The sequence below is a fragment of the Psammomys obesus genome, unplaced genomic scaffold (genome assembly GCF_907164565.1).
Source record: "Psammomys obesus unplaced genomic scaffold, mPsaObe1.curated_primary_1811, whole genome shotgun sequence".
In the NCBI taxonomy this organism is placed as follows: Eukaryota; Metazoa; Chordata; class Mammalia; order Rodentia; family Muridae; genus Psammomys; species Psammomys obesus.
In genome coordinates this window covers 3181722-3206798 of record NW_026585644.1, presented here as the reverse complement: position 1 = coordinate 3206798, position 25077 = coordinate 3181722, and the positions used below count along the sequence as shown (strand labels likewise).

The 25077-nt window shown below is 39.2% G+C and overlaps 2 protein-coding genes across 7 annotated transcripts in view; one reads left to right on the top strand and one right to left on the bottom strand.

The window, feature by feature from the left end:
- The window catches only part of Immp2l (inner mitochondrial membrane peptidase subunit 2), an 815753-nt gene that overhangs the window by 497657 nt on the left and 293019 nt on the right, over positions 1-25077 (top strand). The window lies entirely within an intron of this gene.
- LOC129688990 (ATP synthase subunit g, mitochondrial-like) lies at positions 1354-1767 on the bottom strand. Its single transcript, XM_055624070.1, is given in 2 exon segments — positions 1354-1713; positions 1715-1767. Coding segments are annotated over 2 exon segments (306 nt in total). The 3' UTR covers positions 1354-1460.

Genomic DNA, 25077 nt, shown 5'->3' with positions numbered 1-25077 from the left:
AGATGCAGAAATTGTGACACATTTACACAGTGAAATACTACTCAGCTATTAAAAACAAGGAAATCATGAAACTTGCAGGCAAATGGATAGAACTAGAAAAAATGATCCTGAGTGAGGTATCCCAGAACCAGAAAGACATGCATGGTATATACTCACTAATAAGCAGATATTAGCCATATAATATAGGATAACTGTACTAAAATCTACAGACCTAAAGAAGCTAAAGAACATGGAGGACTCTAGGAAGGATGCTTAAATCTCATTCAGAAGGGAAAACAGGATAGATGCCAGAAGTGGAAGGGAGGGAACAGGATGGGAGCTTACCATAGAGGTCCTCTGAAAGACTCCACCCAGCAGGGGATTGAAGCAGATGCTAAAACTCAATGCCACACTTTGTGCAGAGAGCAAGGAGTCTTATGGAAGAAGGGGGTATACAAGGTCCTGAACAGGAGCTCCATAAGGAGACCAACAAAGCTAAAAATCTGGGCTCAGGGCGATGCAGAGACTGATGCACCAATCAAAGACTATGCATAGAGAGGACCTAGACCCCCTGCTCATATGTAGCCCATAGACAGCCCAGTCTCCATGTGGGTCTCCTAGTAAGTGGAGCAGGGGCTCCCTCTGTCATGAACTGGATTGCCTGCTCTTTGATCACTTCCCCTGGCACTGTGGCCTTGTCAGACCACAGAGGAAGAGGATGCAGGCAGTCCTGATGAGACTTGATAAGCTAGGATCAGATGACAGGAGAGGAAGACTTCCCCTTTCAATGGACTAGGAGAAGGGGATAGGAGGAAAATGGGAGGGAGGGTAGAACCAGGAGTTGATGAGGAAGGTGGCTATAATCAGGATATAAAATGAATAAACTGTAAAAAAAAAAAAAAGTGGTGGCTTAGGTGGCAAACATTTCAGAAGGAAGTTACAGATGTCAACTCTGTGCAGTATCAGACGAGCAGATGTACAAGCAGAGTTGACATCTGTAACTTCCTTCTGAAATGTTTGCCACCTAAGCCACCACTTTTTATACATACATTTGTTTAAATGGTGATGGATGGGAGGAAGAGAATCAGCTAGCTCCTCCTGCAACTGTGTGCTTTGGTGACATGATTTTTTAAATACAGTCTTTGGAGACTGATATAATCTTTTACACATCAATGACATCACCACTGCTGTCTAGTATTAGATGGAAGTCTTTAATTCCTGGGTTTGCTTTAATTGTTTTTTAAGGGATTTTGTGAGTATTCAATTTGGTGTCATATTTCCCATTCCTTGTACATGGTCTTTGTAATATGATATTTTAAAGTCTTCTTGCATCCAGTAGATAAATAAAAATTTGAAAAAAAAAAAGAATGATGATTTTTTTTGACAGCTAGTATTTTATTCTGATAGCAGTCTCATTACACATGGTCCAAGAACATTCAAATAATAACTCTCAAATAAAATCAGATGTTAAAGATTGGTCTTCAAACATCATAGCCAATGATGCCACGTTTGACTAGGATCTCTCCGAAATAAAACCACATCCACACCTCAGTGGCCACCAAACCATTCAGCGCAGCTTCCTTAACTGTAAGCTGTTTGAAGCTACCAGTTTTAGCACTTTGAATGATATTTTTCAAGCTCCGAATAGCTGTAGGGATTTCAGCAGGGGTAGGGGGAACAAGTTCAACCTTGGCATACTGCCAAAATGTGGCCAATTAAGGCTTCCAGTAAGTCAGCGTTCAACAGCACTGGAGCCTTCTCCACGAAGTTACGAACTAACTTGGCCATAGTCTAAGGAAAAAAAAAAGAATGATGATGATTAGACAGACAAGATGGGGCACGCTTTTATTCCTAGCACTGGGGGAGGGGGGCCGAGGCAGGTGGAACACTTAGTTTAAGGCCAGCCTGGTCTACAAAGTACCAGAACAGCAAAGCTACTCAGAGATACCCAGTCTCGAAAAAACAAAAAACAAACAAACAAAAAACCAACATGACTGTGGACTATGAAACTATGTTCAAAGCCACATAAAGTGTGTGAATTATAAATAAGTGAAAACATTTGAAGAATGCTCTAATATACCTGAGCCTCATCCCATGGTGTGTAATTGTTCTTGTGGAATATGTGTGCTCTACGACTGGAGCAGCATGTGTGGCTACTCGCTTGCTATTTGTGCCCTCAGGAAACTTGTTGCAATCATGACTAAAATAAAACACAACTGGGGTGAGATTTATAATTATATGTATATATTATATAAATATACTTGTACATTAAATTTGTAATCAGTTTGAATTGCAAATACCATGTTAATGAAACCATTGCAATTTTAGCTCTTTTCCAAATAAGGGCACATAGTTTGCCTAAATTATTGAAATACTTAGATACAGTGATTCTATCCACAAGTATAATCTTCTTACCTAGAGGACTATAATTCCTCCAGATGATAAGTTTTTACATTGTTTATAGAAAAGATATGCATGGCAGATTGGTGTGGTAAGAACATGGTAGATAAATTTAAAACCATCTATCAATTATATGAAAAGAACAGCTAGAAATTTATTATGAATCACAATAACAAAGAAATGTAATGTTAGGACAATCACTGCTAGTTGGGGCAAGTTAGGGAATGCCTAAATGTGTATCTGTCCACTGTGATGACCCACAGTGCAGCTGCCAGAGTGCATGCCTGCTTTCCCGAAGACTGCCCTGCCAAGTTCCTGGGAGCTCAGACTCGTCTCTTGTACCTTCAGGCTGACCACCATCGGATCTTTCCATTTTAAATTTACCTTCTCAGGGAGTTATTTCCCTTTCACTACTCACATAGCACATAGTTTTGAGGGCTGTGCACCCACACCATTTTGAATGCTGAGAATTCAGCAACGCTCTCATTTGACAAAAGCCTCTCTCAGCATAACCACAATAAAATAATGCTGCCTGTCATGGGCAAAACTAAAAAAGCAATCCATCAATCAGTCAAACAAAAGTGTGTGTGTGTGTGTGTGTGTGTGTGTGTGTGTGTGTGTGAATAGAGACAGATTAAAGTGTCAGTTTAAAGCCTAGAAGGATCATTCAGCTAGAGATCTGGAGAGACTAAAAGAGGGAGTAATGCAGATACTGGGGGGGGGGAGTGTAATATTAGAGAAATCATAAAGCATAGAGTCCATGTGAGAACAGTACTCGTACTCGTATTATGAGTTAGATAGAAATAACTTAGGAGATCAAAAGGCATCCTTGTTGCTTTGTAGGAGCCAAGGAATAGTCTAGTCCAACATGGTAGAGGGAGGCTCACATTCTCTCTTGCAGAAAAGCAGAAGGAGGAAGAGAAGGGAAAGAGATAAAATGGGAAAATAGCTCATAAGGCTACACAGTAGTGCAAAAAAGAAAAAAAGAAAGAAAAGAAAAAGATGTGATTGTACTTCAATAGTGGCAATGGTGAAAAGTAGTCAGATTCAATATATACCTAAAGAGGTAACAAGATTTGCAAATTAATTTTATGTGACTAAGTGATAGAGCAGAGTCAATATTGCTTTAATGCTGTTAGCCTGGAAAGGTTAAAACCAACTGCTGAATGAGAACACATACAGAACACTAATGTCAGTGTAATGGGGAGAGAGTAGGGAGTCAGACCTTTGTTCTGTATATGTAGTTACTATTCACGTGACGACCTGACTGGTGAGAACAAGTATGGTTGAGTGTAGGTGTTGGCATTCACAAGTTTGGGGACCACACACATAGACACGCACTATTACACACACACATGTATATGCATAACCATTTATTTGTACATAGATGCACATATGAAGTTTACATACATAAAAATGGATGGAAAGGCTAGGGAGTACAGGCGGATTAGAGAGGTGTGAGGTTTGGGTTCGGCATATAGAGACCAAGGATTAGGAAATCTATGCAAGAGAGACTGAGCCAGTCAACAGAAAAAGCAGAAGAGAATGGATGTATTCCATTTCATAAGCCAAGTCACATACACACTTCAAGCAGAGACTGATCAGCTGGGTTAAAGGTACTGACTCTCACAGGATCAGTTTTGGCTGGTGAAAACAGAGAGCAAATGGAGTGCATTCAAGGGGAAAATAAACAGGAGGAAAAAGGAGAGTAAATAGTACGGCATAAGTGTGAGGCCAAACTTGTGCGTTTTTGTTGATAAGACTGATCCAGCAAAGGGGAAAAAGACAGGCAATGGGCTGCGAATTTCCAGAGTGCTTTCCTGCCCATGGTGGGTTTAGAAAGAGAAAGGTCAGACTCACAACAAGATGGTGTGGCAGCGGAGCCTCAGAGGCTCAGAGGCAGAGGCTCAAAGGCTCCAGCGCAGAGGCAGCCGAAGCAGTCAGATGCTGAGCATCAGGGACTCGCTGGCAAGTGGCTTAATGACAGCAAAGTTTGGAGACATGATATGTTAAAGGAAATGTGTATTCCAAGCAAAAGAACCCAGGGAGCACTGTTCCTCTCGGTATGGCGCCTGCCAAATGCCTGTGTTTAACAGATACTGAGTGTGTGGATGAAGACTAAGATTTAGCTGTTGTGAGACTGTGTCTTTGTTTCAGGGGAATAAAGTGATATTTTTAAGAATGGTTTTGAGTGTTGGAAGCCTATGAATTAGTTTTTTAAGTCTAATAGCTCAAAAAATGTAATTCTGAAATATTATGATGAGGTGACATTGTTTTTCCTTATTTGTACCTTTACCAATCACTGAACTATTTTCTACATTGAGTTATTTTCACAATGTCCTTTAAATTGATAAGCCATTACCGCTTAATTGGTTTTGGCACTGAAAATCTTATCTTTGAGTTATTACTGATATATATTATTTACGATACATCCATGATAATTGAGTCTTGTGAGGTGTAGGCATAATTGGCCCTGGCACTTGAGAATTTTTTCTAGGCTCTAAATCAGCTAAGCCTCATAAGACCCCACAGTAGGAGGAGACCTGTGCAGAGGCAGAGTCAGTTTGACTTTTCCTCTGTTACTTTTGACCAGAGGGTCTTTGGTTTAAAACAAAACCAAAATGAACACCAATCAGAGCAAAGCAAAACCAAAAGAAAATGTAAGTCTCTGGCGTTGCTTAGCTTCTGTTAGATGTTTCATGTTGCTTTGTTCAGCCTTTTGTGCAGCCACTGACATCCTTCACTGTTCTAAAGCCCTGATGATGCTTGTTGGAAGGTAGCAGTCTTCAAGTTTATTGACTAGCTCCTTTTAGGGGGCATGGATTTGCATTCCTTCCTTCTCCTAAATGGGGATCTATCTTCAAAAACAAATTCAAGTAATGGAAAAAGAGTCCTTCTGTAAGTTTGCAATTGTAGAAGACTAGACTTAGCCAGCACACAGTCAACCCTGTTCACACACAGGTGTATTGCCCTGTATAGGGGACACTGACAAATGACAAATTGTGTAGATTAATTACCCTAATTTTGCAAACTTTGACCAGATTATAGTTAAGTACAAATTATAAAAGGGGACAATATTAAAAGGGATATAAGTATAAAAAGAAACATCAGTTTTAGAGAAAATCAAGTCATTCTCAATACAGCTCCATGAGGTTTCTCCTCTCTTTTTCTCTTCTGTGGAAGTTCAGGTAATTTGGACAAGGTCACTTAGATGAAAACAACTTTTTATGTGAACTCTCCTCTCCCCTCGGCCTTATTGAGGTTTACCTTTCCTTTTAATTACTGTCTTTCATTCAGAATTTATGATTGTTACATTGATTCATTTTTTAAAAAAATTATCAATGAGTGTACCACTGGAAAAAAAAATATATATAATGACATTTCAAAATTTGTTCAATACATATCAAGTTCTTTTAAGTGAAATTTCCCATTAGAAATCAGACATCCATTCATTAAAGAATGGCCTGTATTAGTTCTAAAGATTACAACTAATAATATGAAATCACTCAATCCCTTCCCTATTTTAACATGTATTGTCTGATTTTATAATTTGTACTCAACTATAATGTAGTTAAAGTTTGCAAAATTAGAAATCAATAATTTAATGCCAGCAGTGGTTTTTACTTACATAGTGCTTTGTAATTCATGAAATCCACAGATTATTGTATGGCTTCTAATTTCATTTAATAAATAAGTTTTGATTGCATGAAAAGATGAACATGTACATCACAAGTAATTTTGCCTTTATTACAGTTTAATGAAAAAAAAACCCACAGTATTGGCAAATGTACCATATGTGTTTATAAAATGAGTGCATTTGCATCTGTTAGATGTGCTCACTGCTAAGAACAGGCCACACACATTTTAAATAATAAAAAAGTTTTAGAGTCAGACTAAAGTCATGCTGTTTTGATCCAGTGCTCAATAAAGTGTATAGATTGTGAATAGTGACGTTAGTAGCAGTAATCACATCTAGTGGAAAGTAAATCTCGTGTAGGTGCTTACGTTTGGGGATTCCAGCAGTGTTTTCTCTTCAGTTGTACTTTGCACGCTTGCTTCTATGTCAAGAGCATGTTCTACATTGTGAGAAAAGAAGCTGAAATGAGGCATTGCCTGCATGGCATCGTTAATGTGGTCCAGGGATGCAGCTTGGGGAACTGTTCTGTTCACCTCCCTCAGGATAGTCCCCCTGCTGTCTGTCTACTCATTTCTTGTCATTACCAGATTTTCAAGATCCCTTTAAGACCAAGTGAAAATGGAATATTTTCAGAAGGCAACTTCTTCTTGAGGGACTTCAAAGCTTAAGACAGTTCATCAGGCTCATATCTGGATCTGATGCCTGGAAAATAAAAGTGTCTAGAACACTGTGAGATAAACCAGCCATTAAAATTACACAAAAAATTTACAAGTAAGCCAGGTGACTTTCCATCTGGGGAGACAAGGCCTGCTCTGTCAAGCATGTAGCAGATGCACTCAGACCTGTCCTGTCCTCACATCCTCTCCCCATCCCTGAGAGCCTCAATGACCCAGGAATTAAGATAAGAACTTACTCATCTAGGCCATAAATCTAAAGAAACACGTATTCCTTAAGACAGACATACATATCTTACGAAAGATGGCAGGTGGCCTTACTCTTCCAAATGTATTGACTCTTGGTTTTGCTTGATAAAACTGGCCGATTTTCTCAGTCTTGTCTTGCTTGCTCTTCTTCTGTCCCTCCTCATTAGTTGACACATTTATTCTGCTTGCATACTCACACCTTTTCCTGAGTGAAGCAGACAGGCTTTGTCTTCATTCCTTGAGCCTCAGAGCCATAGTCACTCTAAGGTGACTTATGCCTGTGTCTTCGTCTTCTGCCTTCTGCTGTGTCCTCATCTTGTTGGAATTATTTTCAGAGTGCTATGGGTATATCACAGTTAGCCTCTTCTCTTCTTTCTTCCTTCCTTCCTTCCTTCCTTCCTTCCTTCCTTCCTTCCTTCCTTCCTTCCTTCCTTCCTTCCTTCCTTCCGTCTTTGGTGTTCTATACACTTTATAAGGCATGGATGTTCTAATCCAGCTTGTTTAGCTCCCATAATTCCTTGTCTGTATCAACCAACTTTGCATGTGGTGAGATTTGGATATGATCGATTTTTGCAGCCTTTGTCTGTTGGGCTGTAGAGTCCTTTCTCCTTCTAACTGTATCTTTATCTTGCACACATCATGGTGGATTGCATCTTTCTGGTCAGTGACTGCATTTTCTGAAGGTGCTACCTGCAGAAATGCTTTGGTAGAAAGAGTCTTAGACCATGGAAAATGGAATTGTAGTTTGACCCTTGGTGTGTGACTAAATGTTCTCTGCTAACTGTTTGCATTCAAACTTTGACACCAAAATTTATCAGCAACAAAGCATGTTGAAAGATTACTGTAGTGAGATCCTAGTAAATGTTTCTTTAATGGATTCCTATGAATTAAAATGAACTGCCTTGGAAATTTTTCAGATAATTGTTTTCAAATGAAATAAACTAAAATCCTTTAAACATTAATAAAACAGCTAATGTCAGTTGACGGTATCAAGTTTTCTTTAGCATATTTGAAGAATTATTTAGGAACCTCGTGAGTTCATCTAATAGTTTTTTTTTATTTCTTTCATACATGATTAAATATCATAATATATGGTAGTAGAATGTCAAATTTATGATTCCATTACTATTTTTTGGGATTGTTAAAAGTTTCTTTTTCTTTTTTTCCTCTTCTTTTATTAATTATTATTATGTATTACAATGTATTCAATATGTATTCCGGCTGTGGCCCTTCCCTCCTCTCCTCCCAATCCCACCCTCCCTCTTTCTTCTCCCGCTATGCCCCTCCTCTAGTCCACTGATAGGGGAGGATAGCCTCCCTTCTGTCTGACCCTAGCCTATCAGGTTTCATCAAGACTGGCTGCATTGTCTTCCTCTCTGAACTGGCAAGGCTGCACCCCATGTGTGGAGATGTTCAGAGAGCCTGCCACTGAGTTCATTTCAGGGACAATCCCTGGTCTCCTTACTAGGGACCCCACTTGAGTCTATAGACTGAGTCGACGTGCTACATCTAAGCAGGGATTTTAGGTCCTTTCCATGCATGGTCCTTGGTTGGGGTCTCTGCAGGGCCACTAGGGCTCAGTATTTTTGGCTCTGTTGGCCTACTTTCAGAGCTCCTGTCCCCTCCGGGTCTTTCTATCTTCCCCTTCTTTCATAAAATTCCATGCACTCTGTCCAAAGTTTGGCTATGAGTCTCAGCTGTGGTAGGCTTCCATCCTGTTCTCTGTCTTCTACTTCCAATGTCTATCACGTTTGCCCTTCTGAATAAGGATTGATTGTCTTCCCTAGGGTCTTCCTTGCTGTTTAGCTTCTTTAGGAGTATAGATTTTTAGTATGTTTATCCTACATTATATGCCTAATAACAACTTATGAGTGAGTATATACCATGTATTTCTTTCTGCTTCTGGGTTACCTCATTTAAGATAATAAAATTTCTTGATTTCATCTTTTTTTAATTGCTGAGTAATATTCCATTGTGTATATGTACCACAATTTCTGTATCCATTACTCCATTGAAGGACATCTACGTTCTTTCCAGATTTTGGCTATTATGAATAGAGCTTGTACAAACATGTTAAGCAAATGTCCTTGTTGTATAGTTGAGCATATTTCAGATATATGCCTAGGAGTGGGATAGCTGGATTTTGAGGTAGCACTATTCCTAGTTATATGAGAAAGTGCCAGATTGATTTCCAAAGTAGTTGTACAAGTTTACATTTCTACCAGCAATGGAGGAGGATACCCTTTCTCCACATCCTCTCCAGCATGTGTTGTCACTTGAGTCTTTTGATCTTAGCCATTCTGATAGGTGTAAGGTGAAATCTCAGGGTCGTTTTGATTTGTATTTCCCTGATTACCAAGGATGTTGAGCATTTCTTTACATGTTTCTCTGCCATTCAATATTCCTCTATTGAGAATCTGTTTAGCTCTGTTCCCCATTTTTAAATTGGATTACTTGGTTTGTTGCTGTTTAACTTCTTAAGTAGTTTATATATTCTGGATATTAGTCCTCTGTCAGATATAGGGTTGGTGAAGATCCTTTCCCAGTCTGTAGGCTGTTGTTTTGTTTTGATGACAGTGTCCTTTGCTTTACAGCAGCTTTTCCGTTTCATAAGGTCCCATTTATTGATTGTTGCTCTTAAAGCCTGCACTGTTGGTGTTCTGTTCATGAAGTTGTCGCCTGTGCCAATGAGTTCTAGGCTCTTCCCCACTTTTTCTTCTAACAGATTTAGTGTGTCTGGCTTTATGTTGAGGTCTTTGATCCACTTGGACTTTAGTTTTGTGCAGTGTGACAAATATGGATTTCTTTGCATTTTTTTTCTACATGTAGACATCTAGTTATACCAGCATCATTTGTTGAATATGCCATCTTTTTTCCATTGTATTGTTTTGGCTTCTTTGTCAAAAATCAAGCATCTACAGGTGTGTGGATTTATTTTTGGGTCTTATATTCGATTCCATTGATCCTCCAGCCTGTTTCGCTGCCAGTAAAAACGCAGTTTTTATTTTATTTTTATTTTATTTGTATATAATAAAACAAACAGTTTTATTACTGTTGCTCTGTAGTAAAGCTTCAGATCAGGTATAGAGATACCTCCAGAAGATCTGTTATTGTACAGGATTGTTTTAGCAATTCTGGATTTTTTGTTTTTCCATATAAAATTGTTCTTTCAGGTTCTGTAAAGAATTGTGTTGGCATTTTGTTGGAAATTGCATTGAATCTGTAGATTGATTTTGATACCATGGCCATTTTCAATATGTTAATCTTACTGATCCATGAACATTGACTATCTTTCCATCTTCTGATATCTTCTTCAATTTCTTTCTTCAGAGACTTGAGGTTTTCTTAAAATAGGTCTTTCACTTGCTTGGTTAGAGTCACACCGAGGTTCTTTACATTATCTGTGGCTATTGTAAATGGGTGTCGTTTCCCTAATTTCTTTCTCAGCCCTTTTGTCTTTTGTATACAGGAGGGCTACTGATTTTTTTTTTTCTTATTTTAGTTAATTTTGTATCTAGCCACTTTGCTGAAGGCATTTATCAGCTGAAGAAGTTCTCTGGTAGAATTTTTGGGGTTGCTCTTGTATACTATCATATCATCTGTGAATGGTGATACTTTGACTTCTTTTCCAATTTGTATTCCCTTGATCTTCTTTAGTTGTCTTATTGCTCTAGCTAGGTCTTTAAGTACTATGTTGAAGAGATGGAGAGAGTGGGCAGCCTTGCCTTGTCCCTGATTTCAGTAGGATTGATTTAAGTTTCTCTCCATTTAGTTTGATGTTGGCTATAGTTTTGCTGTTTATTACCTTTAGTAAGTTTAGGTATGTGCCTTGTATCCCCGATCACTCTAAAATTTTAAACATGAATGGGTTTTGGATTTCGTCAGATGTTTTTTTGGCATCTAAGCAGCTGTCGTTTTCCTTCTGTTTATGTGGAGGTTTACATTGATGGATTTCCATATATTGAATCACCCTGCATGGCTTGGATGAAGCCTACTTGGTCATGGTGGCTATTTATGTGTTCTTGGATTCGGTTTGCGAGTATTTTATTGAGTATTTTTTCGTCAATGTGCATAAGAGAGATAGGTCTGAAGTTCTCTTTTTTTGTTGGGTCATTGTGTGGTTTTGGTATCAAGGTTTCTGTGGCCTCATAGAATGAGTTTGGTATTGTTCTTTCTGTTCCTATTTTGTGGAATAGTTTAAGAGCATTGGTGTTAGCTTTTCTTTGAATGTCTAGTAGAATTCTGTGCTGAAACCAACAGGCCTTGAACTTTTTTTTTTTTTTTGGCAGGGAGACTTTTGATGACTGCTTCTATTTCCTTGGGGGATATAGGACTTAGTCTATTTACCTTATCTTGGCTTAGCTTTGGTAAATGAAATCTATAAAGAAAATTGTCCATTTCATTTAGATTTTCAAATTTTGTTGTGTATAGAATAGCCCTCATGAGTTTTTTTTTTTTTTTTTTTTTTTTTTTTTTTTTTTTTTTTTTTTTGTGTGTGTGTGTGTGTGTGTGTGTGTTTGTGTTTTGAGACAGGGTTTCTCTGTGTAGCCTTGGCTGTCCTGGAATTCACTTTGTAGACTAGGCTGGCCTTGAAATCACTGCAAGTCAGTTCTTCTGCCCTGAGCGCTGGGATTAAAGGCATGCACCAGCACCACCAGACTCTCCTAAGGTATTTTTGAAAGGATAAACAGGGGAGAAATCCTAAGCTGAGAGTCAGCAAGCCCACAGGGGAGTAAGTGAGATGTACTGCTGTAAACAAGGATTGATTGAGTACTTCTAGCCCTTTTCTAGGTTTCAGTTCCCAGAACAGTGTTATCTGTCAGGTGTTTGCAAAACAAAAACAAAAACAAAAACAAAAACAGAACAGATGGCTCCTGTGCACAAAAATTGGCTGTGCTGGGAAGGGAGATATCAGGCCTCTGGTGCAGCTACTGGCCCCAGCAGTGATGGGAACAAAGCCACTGGGAAAGAGTTTCTGAAATGGCGGCTCTTGCCCTGCATTTTTGCCTTAACCTTCAAACTGGCAAGTGTCACCTGTAGTTTACCCCTGACTCTTTCCTCCTTGACGCATTTTGCTGCACAGATGTCACCGGAGGAAAAAAAATTGGCAAGGAAAACGCCCCTGTTACTCACAGCAGCAGTGCTGTGTTCCTTTGGTAACTGGGAATGGACGGCCCATGTTTACTAGCCCGGTGGGAATCCCCAAGAAAATGGAAGCCCAGAAGGGGAGTGACAGTTCACAGAATATCACTAACTGTTGTAGGATAATCTAATACATCCAGAAATATTTGAGAACATGTTGTAGCAATAATATGAAACACAGAGATACTCATGTAAAGGAACCATTAGAGTACATTCTCAGGAACACAGATAATATTGTTGAAACTAACCCAACAATATCTGGGAGAAACACTGAGAAATTATTGCAAAAAAAAAAAAAAATTGGAATCCAAAGACAAAAGGAAACTATGTATATGTGGGGGAAATGTAATATATAGATGTCACTGGGCAAGGTGAAATCTAGGAATATCAGAAAACATGAGAAAGGAGAATAATCAAAGATATACAAACAAAATAACAAGACCTAAAGAAGAAAGATCTTTTTATTTTCTTTTGTAATAGTGTACATCTGAGTCCATGCTGAAGTGTACAAATACCAGGGGCAAACACAGGGTCACACACACCTCAGGAGAAGAGAAGACAAAGTTTTCTTCCAGCCCCCTAACACAGGAGGAAACCAACAAACAAACAAATTGTATAAAATAGATTTATATCTGACTATTCAAGAACAGATATTATCATTTTTCAAAGTAATAAGAACAAAACTTTTCCCTTGAAATGGTGTCTGCCCTAATTCTGCAAAGGCAGACTGAGATATTCCTAGATGCTCAGGGATTTAAAACATTTCATTTCTAAAGTGTGCGATGGTTAAATAGTGCTGTAAGTTTTTTGTTTTGTTTTGTTTTGTTTTGTTTTAAACATGTGTTGGCATATGATCCTTAGTCTTGCCTAGAACAATCAAATACAATGGTCCCGACTGGTTTTTAAGTCAATTTGACACAAGCTAGAGTCGTCTGAGAGGAGGGATCTTGATAAGCCCTGGCTGTGGGAAAGCCTGTAGCATTTCCTTAATTGGTCTTTGACGTGGGAGGGTGCAGCCCACTGTGGCCAGTGCGATCTCTGGACTGGCAGTCTTGGGTGCTCTCGCGGACTAAGCAAACCTTAGGGAGTAAGCAGTAAGCAGCAGTCCTCTGTGGCCTCTGCCCCAGGTCCTGCCTTCTGGTTTCTGCCTTGTTTGAGATTCTGCCCTGATGGCTTTCAGTGATGAGCTATTATATGGAAATGTGAGTGAAATAAATCCCAGAGTGGCTTTTGGGTATGGCATTTCATCACAGTGGTAGCAACTAAATAACCTAACAGTGTTGTGATGTGGTGCCGCTTCCTTTGCAGGATTTGGTAAAGTGTCCCCAGTCGTTTCCTCTCCAGGAGGACACCCCTGTTTTGAGTTCCTCACACAGACTGACAGTTCCAGTTCACCTCAGCCTTCCAGTTATGAACCAACAAGATGTGAATAAAATGAATTAATGACATTTTCATCGAACAGTGTAACCGTATGAAATGGAAGGACCAGGATACAAGTTGTCTATTTTAACCCTTCTTTTAGTCAAACAAAAATGTTTACTTGTTTGCAGCAAGTAGCTGATACATGCTAGAAAAAAATCAGGTGCAGAAGAAACATTCAGTTGTAAGTAAAAAGTCACATGGCTTTTCACCACATGCTCTTTATTCTGACAATTTTCCCAACCCAAGGAAGTAGCTATCACATCTTTAAAGGATTTGTTTTGTTTTGTTTTGTTTGTTTGTTGTCCACATGTGTATTTTTCGATGTAAGATGGAGGGATGAATGACTATGACAGAAATTACCACATAGGAAATAATAAAGAAGGTTCCTGGGTTATGCTCTCATGATCCTTTATTACTAGGTTGTAAACTTCATACTTTTTGAAGGCACCGAGAAAAACTACCAAATTTTGAGTTAGCAAGAAGGAAGAGCTGCCTCTTGCTGGACATATCGGTAATGTGAGAAAGTGTGGTTACTGAGACCCTCCGGCCAGCTTTCCTGAGGAAGTTCAGCTGTCATCAGAAGCTGTGTAACCCCCTGTCCTGGTTCGCTGCAAAGAGCACTTGCATCTTCCAGAAGAGAAAAGCTTTCAGGAAAAGCGGACAGTGTGGGAGGGAGGTCACAGGGTGAGGGAGAGCAGAGTGCCCAGCCACATCAGGACCTAGGTTTATTACAGAGCCCCGTTTTAAAAGGGCTTCCCGAGTCTATGCCCGTAAATCTACCACTGCCTGTATTACTTGTTCCTTTATACAAGTTATCATTTCTAATTATTAATAAGGAAAGCTACAGACTGTAGGACAGTATTTGCAAGCCACCTATGTGACAAATAATTTGTGACTAGAAAATGATTCTTAATTTCAACTAGAAAATGTGTAAAAGATGCCAACAACAGCAGTAAAAAAAAATATTGAAAAGAACATATAGACAGCAAGTAAACACATGAACAGATGCTAAACACCATTAGTCGTTTGAAAACACTAATTAAAACCACAGTGAGATACCACTACATAACTTGGAATAGCTAAAACAAACAGACAACAGCAAGTGCTGGCAAGCTTGGAGAGCTCTGCATCTTTCAGACGCTGACAGGATGGCTGTAAATAGCATTGCTGTTCTGGAAAAGAGTATGGCAGATTCTTATACAACTAAACTTGTAACTAAATTACTGCACTTGCCACTTAGGCATTCATCCCAGAAAAAATTAAAACTTATATTCACATAATCACCCAGATATGAATGTCTATAACATCTTTATTTGTAAACAGCTCCAAAGGTTCTTCTACAGGTGAATTTTTACAATCTGGTGTATTCTTACCATGGGACACTACTCAGCAACAAGAAAGAATGAAATCCTGGCATATGCATTACTTGGATTAATCTTAAAGGGATGATCCAATAGGTTATATTATATCTTATTTTAATTCTTCCCTCCTCTTCTCCCCCCCCCCCTTTTGAATAGCATCCCACTGTGTAGCTCCCAATTGGCCAAAAACTTGCTATGTGGCCAGGGTGGCCTTGAACAATAAGCTGTAGGCAACAAACCTGTAGGCAAGCCTATAGGAGATTTCCTTAGTTAGTGATTGATGTGGGAGGGCCCAGCCCATTGTGGGTGCTGCTATCCCTTTGCTGTTGGTCCTGGTTTCTGTAAGAAAGCCAGGTGAGCAGATCATGAGAAGCAAAGCAGTAAGCAGCCCTCCCTCCTCCATGGCCTCTTCATCAGCTCCTGCCACTAGGTTCCTGTCCTGCTTAAATTTCTGTCCTGACTTCCTTGAGAAGCCTAAGATCTGGAAGCATAAGACAAATCAGCCATTTCTCCCGTAACTTTTTGGTTATGGGGTTTCACCATCGTGACTTTAGGACAAGACCTACATGGTTCTGCAGGCCTGCTGGGCACGAAGAGGCCTTTAAAAAAACCGTCAACGGAGGAACTGCTTCTCTAGTTCTTTTACCTGCTGTGGCTGTCACTGGTCACAAGCAGAATTTCCCACCTTCCCCAGTAGTGATGTAACGATTCAGTTTCTGAAGCTGTTGCTCGGTCTTCTGTGACTTAGCTGAATGGTGGTTTTGCACTCTTCAATTGTCTGACATGCATCTGCCTACAGCTACTGTTTTTTTCTTTTTTTAAAAAAAATTATTTATTGTTTTCTTAATTACAGTTTATTCACTTTGTATCTGTAGCCCTCTCCCTTATTCCTTCCCAATCCCACCGTCCCTCCCTCATCTTCCCCTATGTTCCTCTCCAAGTCCATTGTTAGGGAAGGTCCTCCTCCCCTTCCTTCTGACCTAGCCTATCAGGCTTCATCAGGACTGGCTGCATTGTCCTCCTCTGTGGCCTGGTAAGGCTGCTCCCTTCTCAGGGGTAGGTGATCAAAGAACAGGCCACTGAGTTCATGTCATGTCCCTGTTCCCATTACTAGGGAACCCACTAGGGACACTGAGCTGCCATGGGCAACATCTGTGCAGGGGTTCTAGGTTATCTCTATGCATGGTCCTTGGTTGGAGTATCAGTCTCAGAAAGGACCCCTGTGCTTAAATTTTTTTCTCTCTCCTCATGTTGGGCAGAGTGCAGGGCCTCTCATGAAAGTAGGGAGAGATAGAAAGGCCTGGAGGGGACAGGACCTACAGCTGCATTTTACAGCAAACTCTTTCTGTGTATTCAGGGCACATACTCCTTTCAGATTCCTCAGAGTATTTCCCATGGTGTTCCTGGTGCCTAGGACATTGTTGGCTCTCAGGCATAGTACTGCTTTCTCTGAGAAAGCTGCCTTGATTTCTTTGAAGTCTATTAGTTGTCAGCTAGTAAATTTATGAAGTATTTTGACTTATCAAAGTATTTATGGATGCAATTACACGATTTTCTGCGTTATTATTTTGTCTTCATTTTGAAAGATAATCCACAGAAGCCCGAATATGTTTAATGAGTTGTCTCAAGTTATATACATATTACAGTATTAAAACAGATTTGACTCCCGGTCTGCCGGGTACTAAATTCCATGCATTTACCTGTATTTGTGTTTACCGTCTATGAATTACATCTTAAAAAGCTCCATGTCAGCATACTTTGAATTCCGTAAAATGATTTTCTGAAGAGAGCTTCACCTGGAGTTGTGTATAGGCAGCAAGCACATAGACCCAGTTTGTGATTGATTTGGCTAAGGTTAAAGAGCTTAGAAGAAACCGGGGAAGTGTATGGCACCTCCCAGCCTGGCTTTCTTTTTCCCTAGGGCCTTCAATGGGATTCGTGGTTACTAACAATCCTGTTTGTATTGGAGGGTTCTGCCAGATCTGGGAAAATACCCAATTAGAATTTCAAACCAGAAGGAACTAAAATGCAACTTTTAAAAATTTTCCCCATAATTTTGTTAGTGATTCCTGTGATTTTCACATCATGCACGACAATTCTACTCCTTTCCCAGTCTTTCCGTATCCCTCCCCCACTCTTGTAACCCTGCTGAAGAGTAATAGAAAATAAAATTTGAAGAATAAAGAAGTCTCACCATGGAATCTGAGGCATGTCACTCTATGTCACATTGTATACCTATTTTTCCAAGGAGCTTTACTTGCAAATAAAGCACACATAACAGTTATATACCAAATATTTCATGTACTGATTCTGTGTCTTGAAATGTTCCTGTCACTGAACAAGTTCAGTAAAACCAGCCTCCCCCTCTCTGTCAGAATCGGAGAGAAGAATTCTGTGCTGTCCTGATCACTTTCTTGGCCTTTATGTGGCTAGCGTCTGGGGAAAAAGTTTCTCAGAATTGCTCTTTAATATAACCACAAACAACCAAGTAACTGCCGTCTGTTCTAGTGAGTTTGTAGTGTTGACTCAAAGTTGTCCTTACTGAAGAAGCCATCGCTACTTCATTTTAGGTTCCACATATTTTCTGTTTAGTTACAGTTTTCCTTCGCATGCTCCTCCTATTCTGTTTGTATTCTTCACTCGGCCCCAGTGTTTTCTTTTTTCGTGCTTGGTGCACTGATGTTATAGCTGCTGATTTTCCTGGCCCTTATTTCTAAGCTGTTTGCACAGTATGAGCAAATGACTGATGTTGTTGTAGTTCTGTCCCCTTCTGTTGTGCTCCCTAAATGTCTCCCTTTCTAATAGCAATGTGATGGCTGCAGAACTCTGTTGGTCTCTCTTCCTTTATTGTTTTGTAGCTGTAGGCTTCTTTTTCTTTTTTCATTCTTCCCCTATTTTTTTTTTCTGGGAAAACTTACATTCTTTAATTAGGGGCTAAACAAAATATGTTTCTTTTTTCTGGACTTCTGTGATAGTAGTAAAGCCTTCGTCCTGGTTAAGAGCTCAGAAGCAGTGCTACTTAACTCTGCTGCCATAGGATATATTGTGGGCCTCATGCTGTATCGGTGTTGCAGAGATTATTTATTAGATTGTTGTGCTGGTTATCTTAACAGAAATTAAGATAGCAAAGGCATAGACAGGAGAGATATTTATTGTTCCACACTGCAGCTTTGAGATTCTAGAACATTGCAGGAGAGGTGAGAAGGATTCGTTCACGACGTTGCTCACGAACCATGCCCCCTTTGGTTCAGTATCTTCTAGGAGCTTGTCACAGCATACAAGTCAAAGATGGAAATTGGAAAGGAAGGCATCCTTCATCCTTTTACAGGCATCCTCTAAAAGCAACACATGCTGTTTCTAACCACATCCCATTGGCCAAAATGTAGGTATATAGTCACATTTAGCAGTCAGGGAAGCTAGAGAATATGGTCTTTAACTGCATGGCTTTTTTTTTTTTTTTTTTTCCTGTTGCTAAAAAGAACATGAGGGTGGACTCCCAGGAACAATTTATCTCACTTTGTATCCAGGCATGGAGAGGAAAAAAAAAAACACAAACTAAAAATATAGTTACAAGTGGGTTGAGTTCCTATGACTTATGGAAAAGTGAAGAAATCATGGGAAATCGACTTGAGAACATAGTCATTGACAAAGATAAACTGTGGTTGTCAGTAGAAAGCCAGATACATGTTTTTTCCTACAAGAAAATGAGGCCAACCATGAATATTAAGGAATGATTGATTATTCACTGTGATAGCCCAGTATGTGATTTGAGAGAGGCACTGTTCCCTAAGATGGTGTAGAGGGACAGAGGGCATCACACCTGACCTGTGGTGTTCTGCACAGGAAAAATGTTCACTATGAGTAATAGGAGAATTTAAGGGAAGCTGGGTTATTTGTGTGTGTCTTCTTTGTATCTTTGAAAGTTTGGACAATAGGAAAGGAAAGAAGAGAGCTATGTGGCCATTAGAGTTTGAGGTCCTGATGAAACATTCAGTTTGCTTTGGTTATGAGGAAGAGATTGTCGGATAGGAATTAAGGAGGAATTTAGACTTTTTTAGTTAACTTTTTGTTTTTTATATTAATTACAGTTTATTCACTTTGTATCTCAGATGTAGCCCCCTCCCTCATGCCCTCCCAATCCCACTTTCCCTCCTTCGTCTCCTCCTATGGCCCTCTCCAAGTCCATGGAGTACTGATCCATTATAAGTTAGTTACATTATTTACTTTTGTCTTTATGTAACAAGGTTATATTAATAACTCCTTATGAGTAAATTATTATCTTTATATAATATATCCTTTTTGATATAGCAAATTCTCACTAAAGTGGCTCTCAAACCCAAAGTGACTTGTAGTTGGAGTCTGACTAACTTATTTTAGCCTCATATACAAATGACCTAGAAGGGCAACATGGACTTACTTGCCAAGATAAGATAGATGCTGGCAATTTGAGTGCTTCAATTATGGTATTATTTAAATATATACTTAATTATAGTTATATTGATGTTGGCTTATACTTTTAGTATGGTGAATAAAACTTCCTATGTGAATGAATGCTTAAATAATTTGCACAAACTTTCTAATGAATCTATTGTACATTGTGAAGGTCTTGCCAGGACATTTAGGAACTAAGTTTAGAAAAATACATTTTTATTAAAATTTCAAGTATGGTTGATACTCTGTTCAGAAAAGAAAATTTGATGATGATTATGGTTTGTCTGACTTTTGAGAAATGATAACCCTATTGATATTATCATTATAACTTCTTTTTTTAATATTTATAAACTATGCCAAAGTTGGGTTGCAAATCTTCATTCACTGTACATGTTATTTAATTTACCAGCTGTTAAATACATAGTTAGGTATTTAAGTTCCTGAGACCAATGGAATTTCTTACTTGAGTAAATATGTCACCATAATTTGTGGCTGACATATTTATAATTATAATTTATAATTAATACATATCTCTCATAGGCTTACTATATAAGATAAATTACAGTGGAGGGGAGAGCAAATGTAAGAGAGGGATACAAGGTAGGTTGTTCCTTCCCTTCAATATGTGTAAAGTCTCTTGGGGAAGAATAGAAATGCATGTATGATTATCACATATATTATGTGTGTAGTCAAAATATAGACCATACAGTCAAGATTTTAAAATAGGATGAAAGAAGAAAGGCTAGGAAACTGTAAAGTTTTTTTCTTTAATTTGACTTTTTTTGTGTAATATAATTTGATCACATTCTTCTACCTCCCAGATGCTCTCTCTTCCTACTCACCCAATTACAAGGTTTTTTTTTTTTTCTTTCTACTCAAAACACAGAACAAAACAAAGCAAAATCACAAACAAAAACAAAAAAGCACACATGTAAAAACATGGAGTCCATTTCGTTCTGGCCAACTTACCCTGAGCGTAAGTTACTTACCCTGGCCTTGGGTTCCTTTGACATACCCTGTACCAGTCCATCACTCCATTAGAAAAACCTGAGTTTCTGTCTTTCAGCAGGTGTCCATTATAAATACCTTCTTGGTTAGGTGTGAGACGTTTTGTCTTTGTCTGTATTGAGATTTTTGTCTGTCTTGAACGTGAGCAGGTCTTGTGTGTGCTGTCACAGTCTCTGCTCTCTCATCTACGCAGCGGCCCTGGTGTCTGAACATCACTGTTTTCTTGGACTTGTCTACCATCTCTGGGTCTTACTCTCTGTCTGCATAGATCCCCCTGAGCCTCGGCGGCGGGGGGGGGGGGGGCAATAATAAAGAAATCTCCTTCAGGCCCCTCACTCTCTGTACATTGTCCAGCTGGGTCTCTGTGTTATTATTTACTGCAAGAATAAAGTTTTCTGATGAGTGTTGAGCAGTGCACTCACCACTGGGTATAGTAATGTGTCACGAAGGATCATGTCATTGCTATTTCTTCTAGCAGAACAACAGGAGTAGGCTCGCCCCTAGGTCATGACTGCCTACATTCCGTTTCTTTCCTGGCCTCATTAACAGTGTCAGGCATGAGTTCCTGTTCATGGACTGGGCTTTAGACACGCTCCTGTAGCAGCTGGTTTCTTCCATAACTTTTGTCTCAGGATTGTACCAGTATATCCTGTGAGCAGGTTGTTAGCTTAGCGTGGAGGCTTCATAGCTGGTTGAGATGGGTACTTTTCTTCTTCAGTACGATGTACAGTGCCTTCCAGCACTGTGTGGGTTAACACTTGTAGTTCAGCGCCAGCTGTTTATCTGTTTCTCCATGTTTGATAACATAAGTTTGTGGTTGTGTTCAGCATCAGGGCTTTACTGTCAGGTTGTGGAGGGCAAGCAATAGCAGTGGCAATAGATTGTTTATGGGACTTTTTGGACAATTGACTCAAAACATTGTAACCCATGTCTTTCTGGTACTGGGGGTTTTACATGATAGCATGAGGTCTCTGGTTTCATTTTATAGAAACCCCATTTAAAGTTTTACACATGCATGTGTTTCATGTAGATTTTGCAGTAGCTGGTGTCCATATGGCTTTTCAAAGGTCCTTCATGTCAGTTATCCCGCCACATATTCCCTCCTTTACCCTGCTGAGCCCCTCCACCCATCCAGTCCCACTAATCTAATTTCTGCTTTATCCCTTTATAACACCACAATCTAAGTTTATAACACTAAATTCTGGTTTTCCATCCTTGGAGGTCCCCTTTCCCTCCTTGCCACTTTTTTGCTAGCCACCTAACCTTTGTGGATCATCTAGACAAAGTGCACACATGTAAAGCTTAAACACTAGCATCCACATAAAGGAGAAGACATCTGGTGCTTGTCTTTATGGGCCGGGGTTACGTCACTCCGCATGACTGTGCTCAGCTCTGTGCATTCATCGGAAATTTCATTTTCATTATACAAATGTGCCTATTTCCATTGTAGATCCATCAGTTGGTAGGTATCTAATCTATTCCTAATTTTTGGATATTATGAATAGAGCAGCAATGAACGTGGGTGAGCAAGAATGTCTTCAATGAAGTGTAGGTTCCTTTGAGTATAGTTTTATAACTGGATCACGTGATGATCTGTTTTTAGCCTTGGAGGAAACTCCACACTGATTTCCACAGTAGCTGTACCAGGTTGTACTCCCAGTATCAATGAGTAATGTCCCCCCTTTCTGTATTTATGCCCGCACCTGCTGTCATGTCTTTTTTCAATCTTGGCCATTCTGACTGGTGTAATATGAAAAGAAATCTCAAGCTGTGTTAGTCTGCATTTCTGGGAATGGTTTCTAAGGATGCAGAAACTGTCCAGGCCCTGGCTTCATGAACTAAATGTATGAGCTGTTTGAAGTTTGGCAACAGCAGAAAGTCTATTCAAAGAGCAACGAATAGGTTACAATCCAGTAAATAGTGAATCCGAGGCTGCTGCTGGCGGTACTTGCCCAGCTGCAGCTCATGGCTTCACCACGGCCTTGGTTCTGATGCATCTGTCACTGCGTGCCTCACTGTGCTAGGAGACACCAGGTCACATTGCCTGAAATACTTCTGCCCAGACTGGGGACAGTTGTATGTTATGAATGGCCGTGTCGCTGTTGTAGGAATAAAATGCTCTGTTCTTATGGAATCATAATAGCTGACAAAAAAGAGGCTTTTACTATTTTTCCCATTGTTCTTCAGCATGTTTAAGTAAAACTAGTATATCTTTGTGTCGTGTTGGAATACTTTATTTTGTAAACTGCCTTTTGAGTTGATGACTTGAGTTTCATAAAAAACTAGTCAAGTCTTTGGCTTGGAGTTAGAACAGAATTTCCACCAGTTTTTAAAAACTTCCTAAATATGTTTCTACTATTTTGTACTAGGTATTGGTGAGATAGAGAATTCTTAGCCCTGACAATTACAAAATGAAAATACTCATTAGATGTGATAAACATTGAATTATGTGCTATACCACCAAATAGTCAGTCAAGATTTAATCTTTACATAAGAATAAATAAGTATTATGGGGGGGATACAAAATGAATAAAGTGTAATTAATAAAAGTTAAATTTAAAAAAAAAAGAACAGGTAAAATCAGAAAATACTATACTCAAAGCCTTTTATAATATGAAATATCTAATTTTCCATGAAAATTAGCATAATCTATTCACATTTAGTAAGTAATTTGGATTCCAAAACACAATTGTTTTATTTTTTTGTACTTTAGTTTATGTTTTTATAATAAATATCTTGTATTTGTGTAAAAAAAAAGAATAAATAAGTATATCCATCTAGTTAATATGCAGATTTTATTTTCCTTTAATAAATTGTAAAATTTAGGACAGGGCACATACCATTTTAAAATAAGCACTTTAACAATTTATTATCAGCAAGTATTTGATTTGTGTTATTTTATGTTCCTATATAACTAAGGTCAAGTGAAAAATTCCCATGTGAGAAGAGTCATGAGTGGACAAGTTCAGGAAGCCCTGGTGTCGAAGCAAAGTGAGAAATAGCAGGTCCAAGCTTTGTAATTAAATGGGTGGGAAGCCTGGGGAAACAGTGCAGAATAAGGATTACTGAGGAAAATGCCTTAGCCGGAAAAGGTGATGGACAGGGTTCTGACTCACAGAGACTGGCCACTGCAGAGACAGGAGAAGGTATCAGTTGTTGAAGCATGTGTCTCCTCCGCAGTTAGATGATATGTCTCTCAAAAGCTAGGAGGGGACTCTTCAGCGTAAGCATTAGAACAAGCCACCTTCTACTTGGTCACGTTTTCACCTCCCCTGTCGTTAATATTTTGGGATGATCCTAAAGTGGAAGAGGCCTGGGCTTTTCTTGACCTCTGAGAGGCTTTGTCAGCACTATAATATTTTCTTAGATGTACGGAGTATTATAATTTATTAATCTTCTGTGCACTTTGTGTTGATCATCCTAAATGATGGAGTTTGAAATACCAGTACTATGTAAACAGCTCGTAGGATTTATGCTAATCCAGTGTAACTTGTGGAATTTACTTTTAATTATGAAACAGACATCTTCACCTTATTGCATGAAAATTGGAAAAATTTCTTTTTCAAGGGAAGACAAAGATTAATATGTGATATTAATAAAAGGTCCCACATATTAATATGAGCTTGCTGTATCCAATAACACTTCACAGTTGGCCCTTGTAAAGAGTGTCGCCCAGGACAATCGTATCAGGTATGTTTGTTTACTTTCCTGTGTATCACACAACTGGAAAATCGAAGGTTCTCCGAGGAAAACCCGTGTCCCCAGGCTTGTGTTTCAAAGGCAATCCTGGCAGAAGGTAGTCAAGAGCAGAGTGGGGCTGGCCTCCGGGAGGCTGCTTAGGAGGGCGGCGAGAAGCCCAGCTGTGAGATCAGTACAGGCCTAGATTTCAAAGAGGCAAGGCAAGGGAGGATTTGAAGGGAACAAAGTCAAAACCAGTTCACTGCTTCCAGGGCCCGAGCCTACGTCTATTCCAGGTTGTTCTTGTGGAATCGGTAAGTCAAGAGGAAGCAACAAGACCCTCTTTACACTTAGCAATTAGGATGTAACAAAATTAATCAAATCTGGAAATTTGCTAATGATAGATGGAGCAGATGTAATAAATGTGGGGAGAAAATTAATTCTGTGATTTTATTAGAGTTCTTACAAATGTTTTGTAGTGGATGTTTAAATTTGAATTTTTGGCTGTGATTATTTGCGGAGCCTGTGGCAATGCATTTCACTCAACTGCTTATATAATTGAGTTTATCTTACATAACATATGTGTGGAACAAATTTTCTTTTAATATATTATTAATTTATGTGTATGTTTGTGTCTGTGAAAGGAGAGTATGTGCATGTGCGTTTGAGGACAAATGAGGATGTTAGATTCCCTGGAACTAGACTTACAGGTGCTTGGAAGCCATCTGACATGAGTGGTGGGAATTAAATTCTAGCCCTGTGAAAAAGCAGCCAGCATTTTTAACCACAGCGCCTTCTCTCCAGTCCCTCAAGGCTTTCCTGGTATCCTCACTTGGCTTTGCGAATTTTGCTTACCGGTATGGCCTCTCTTTTTGCCACCCTACCCCCATACATACATACATACATACATACATACATACATACATACATACATACATACATGTTTATATATGTATAACAAAACTTGCTGTCCAATCACTGCAGTCTGCCCTTTGCTGCTCTAAACATATACAGCTGTGCCACATCTCCCAGTCGTAAAACTTCTCTGGTCACATGACCTAAAGGAATGTTGGTAGAAGTCATCTGTGTTAATTAT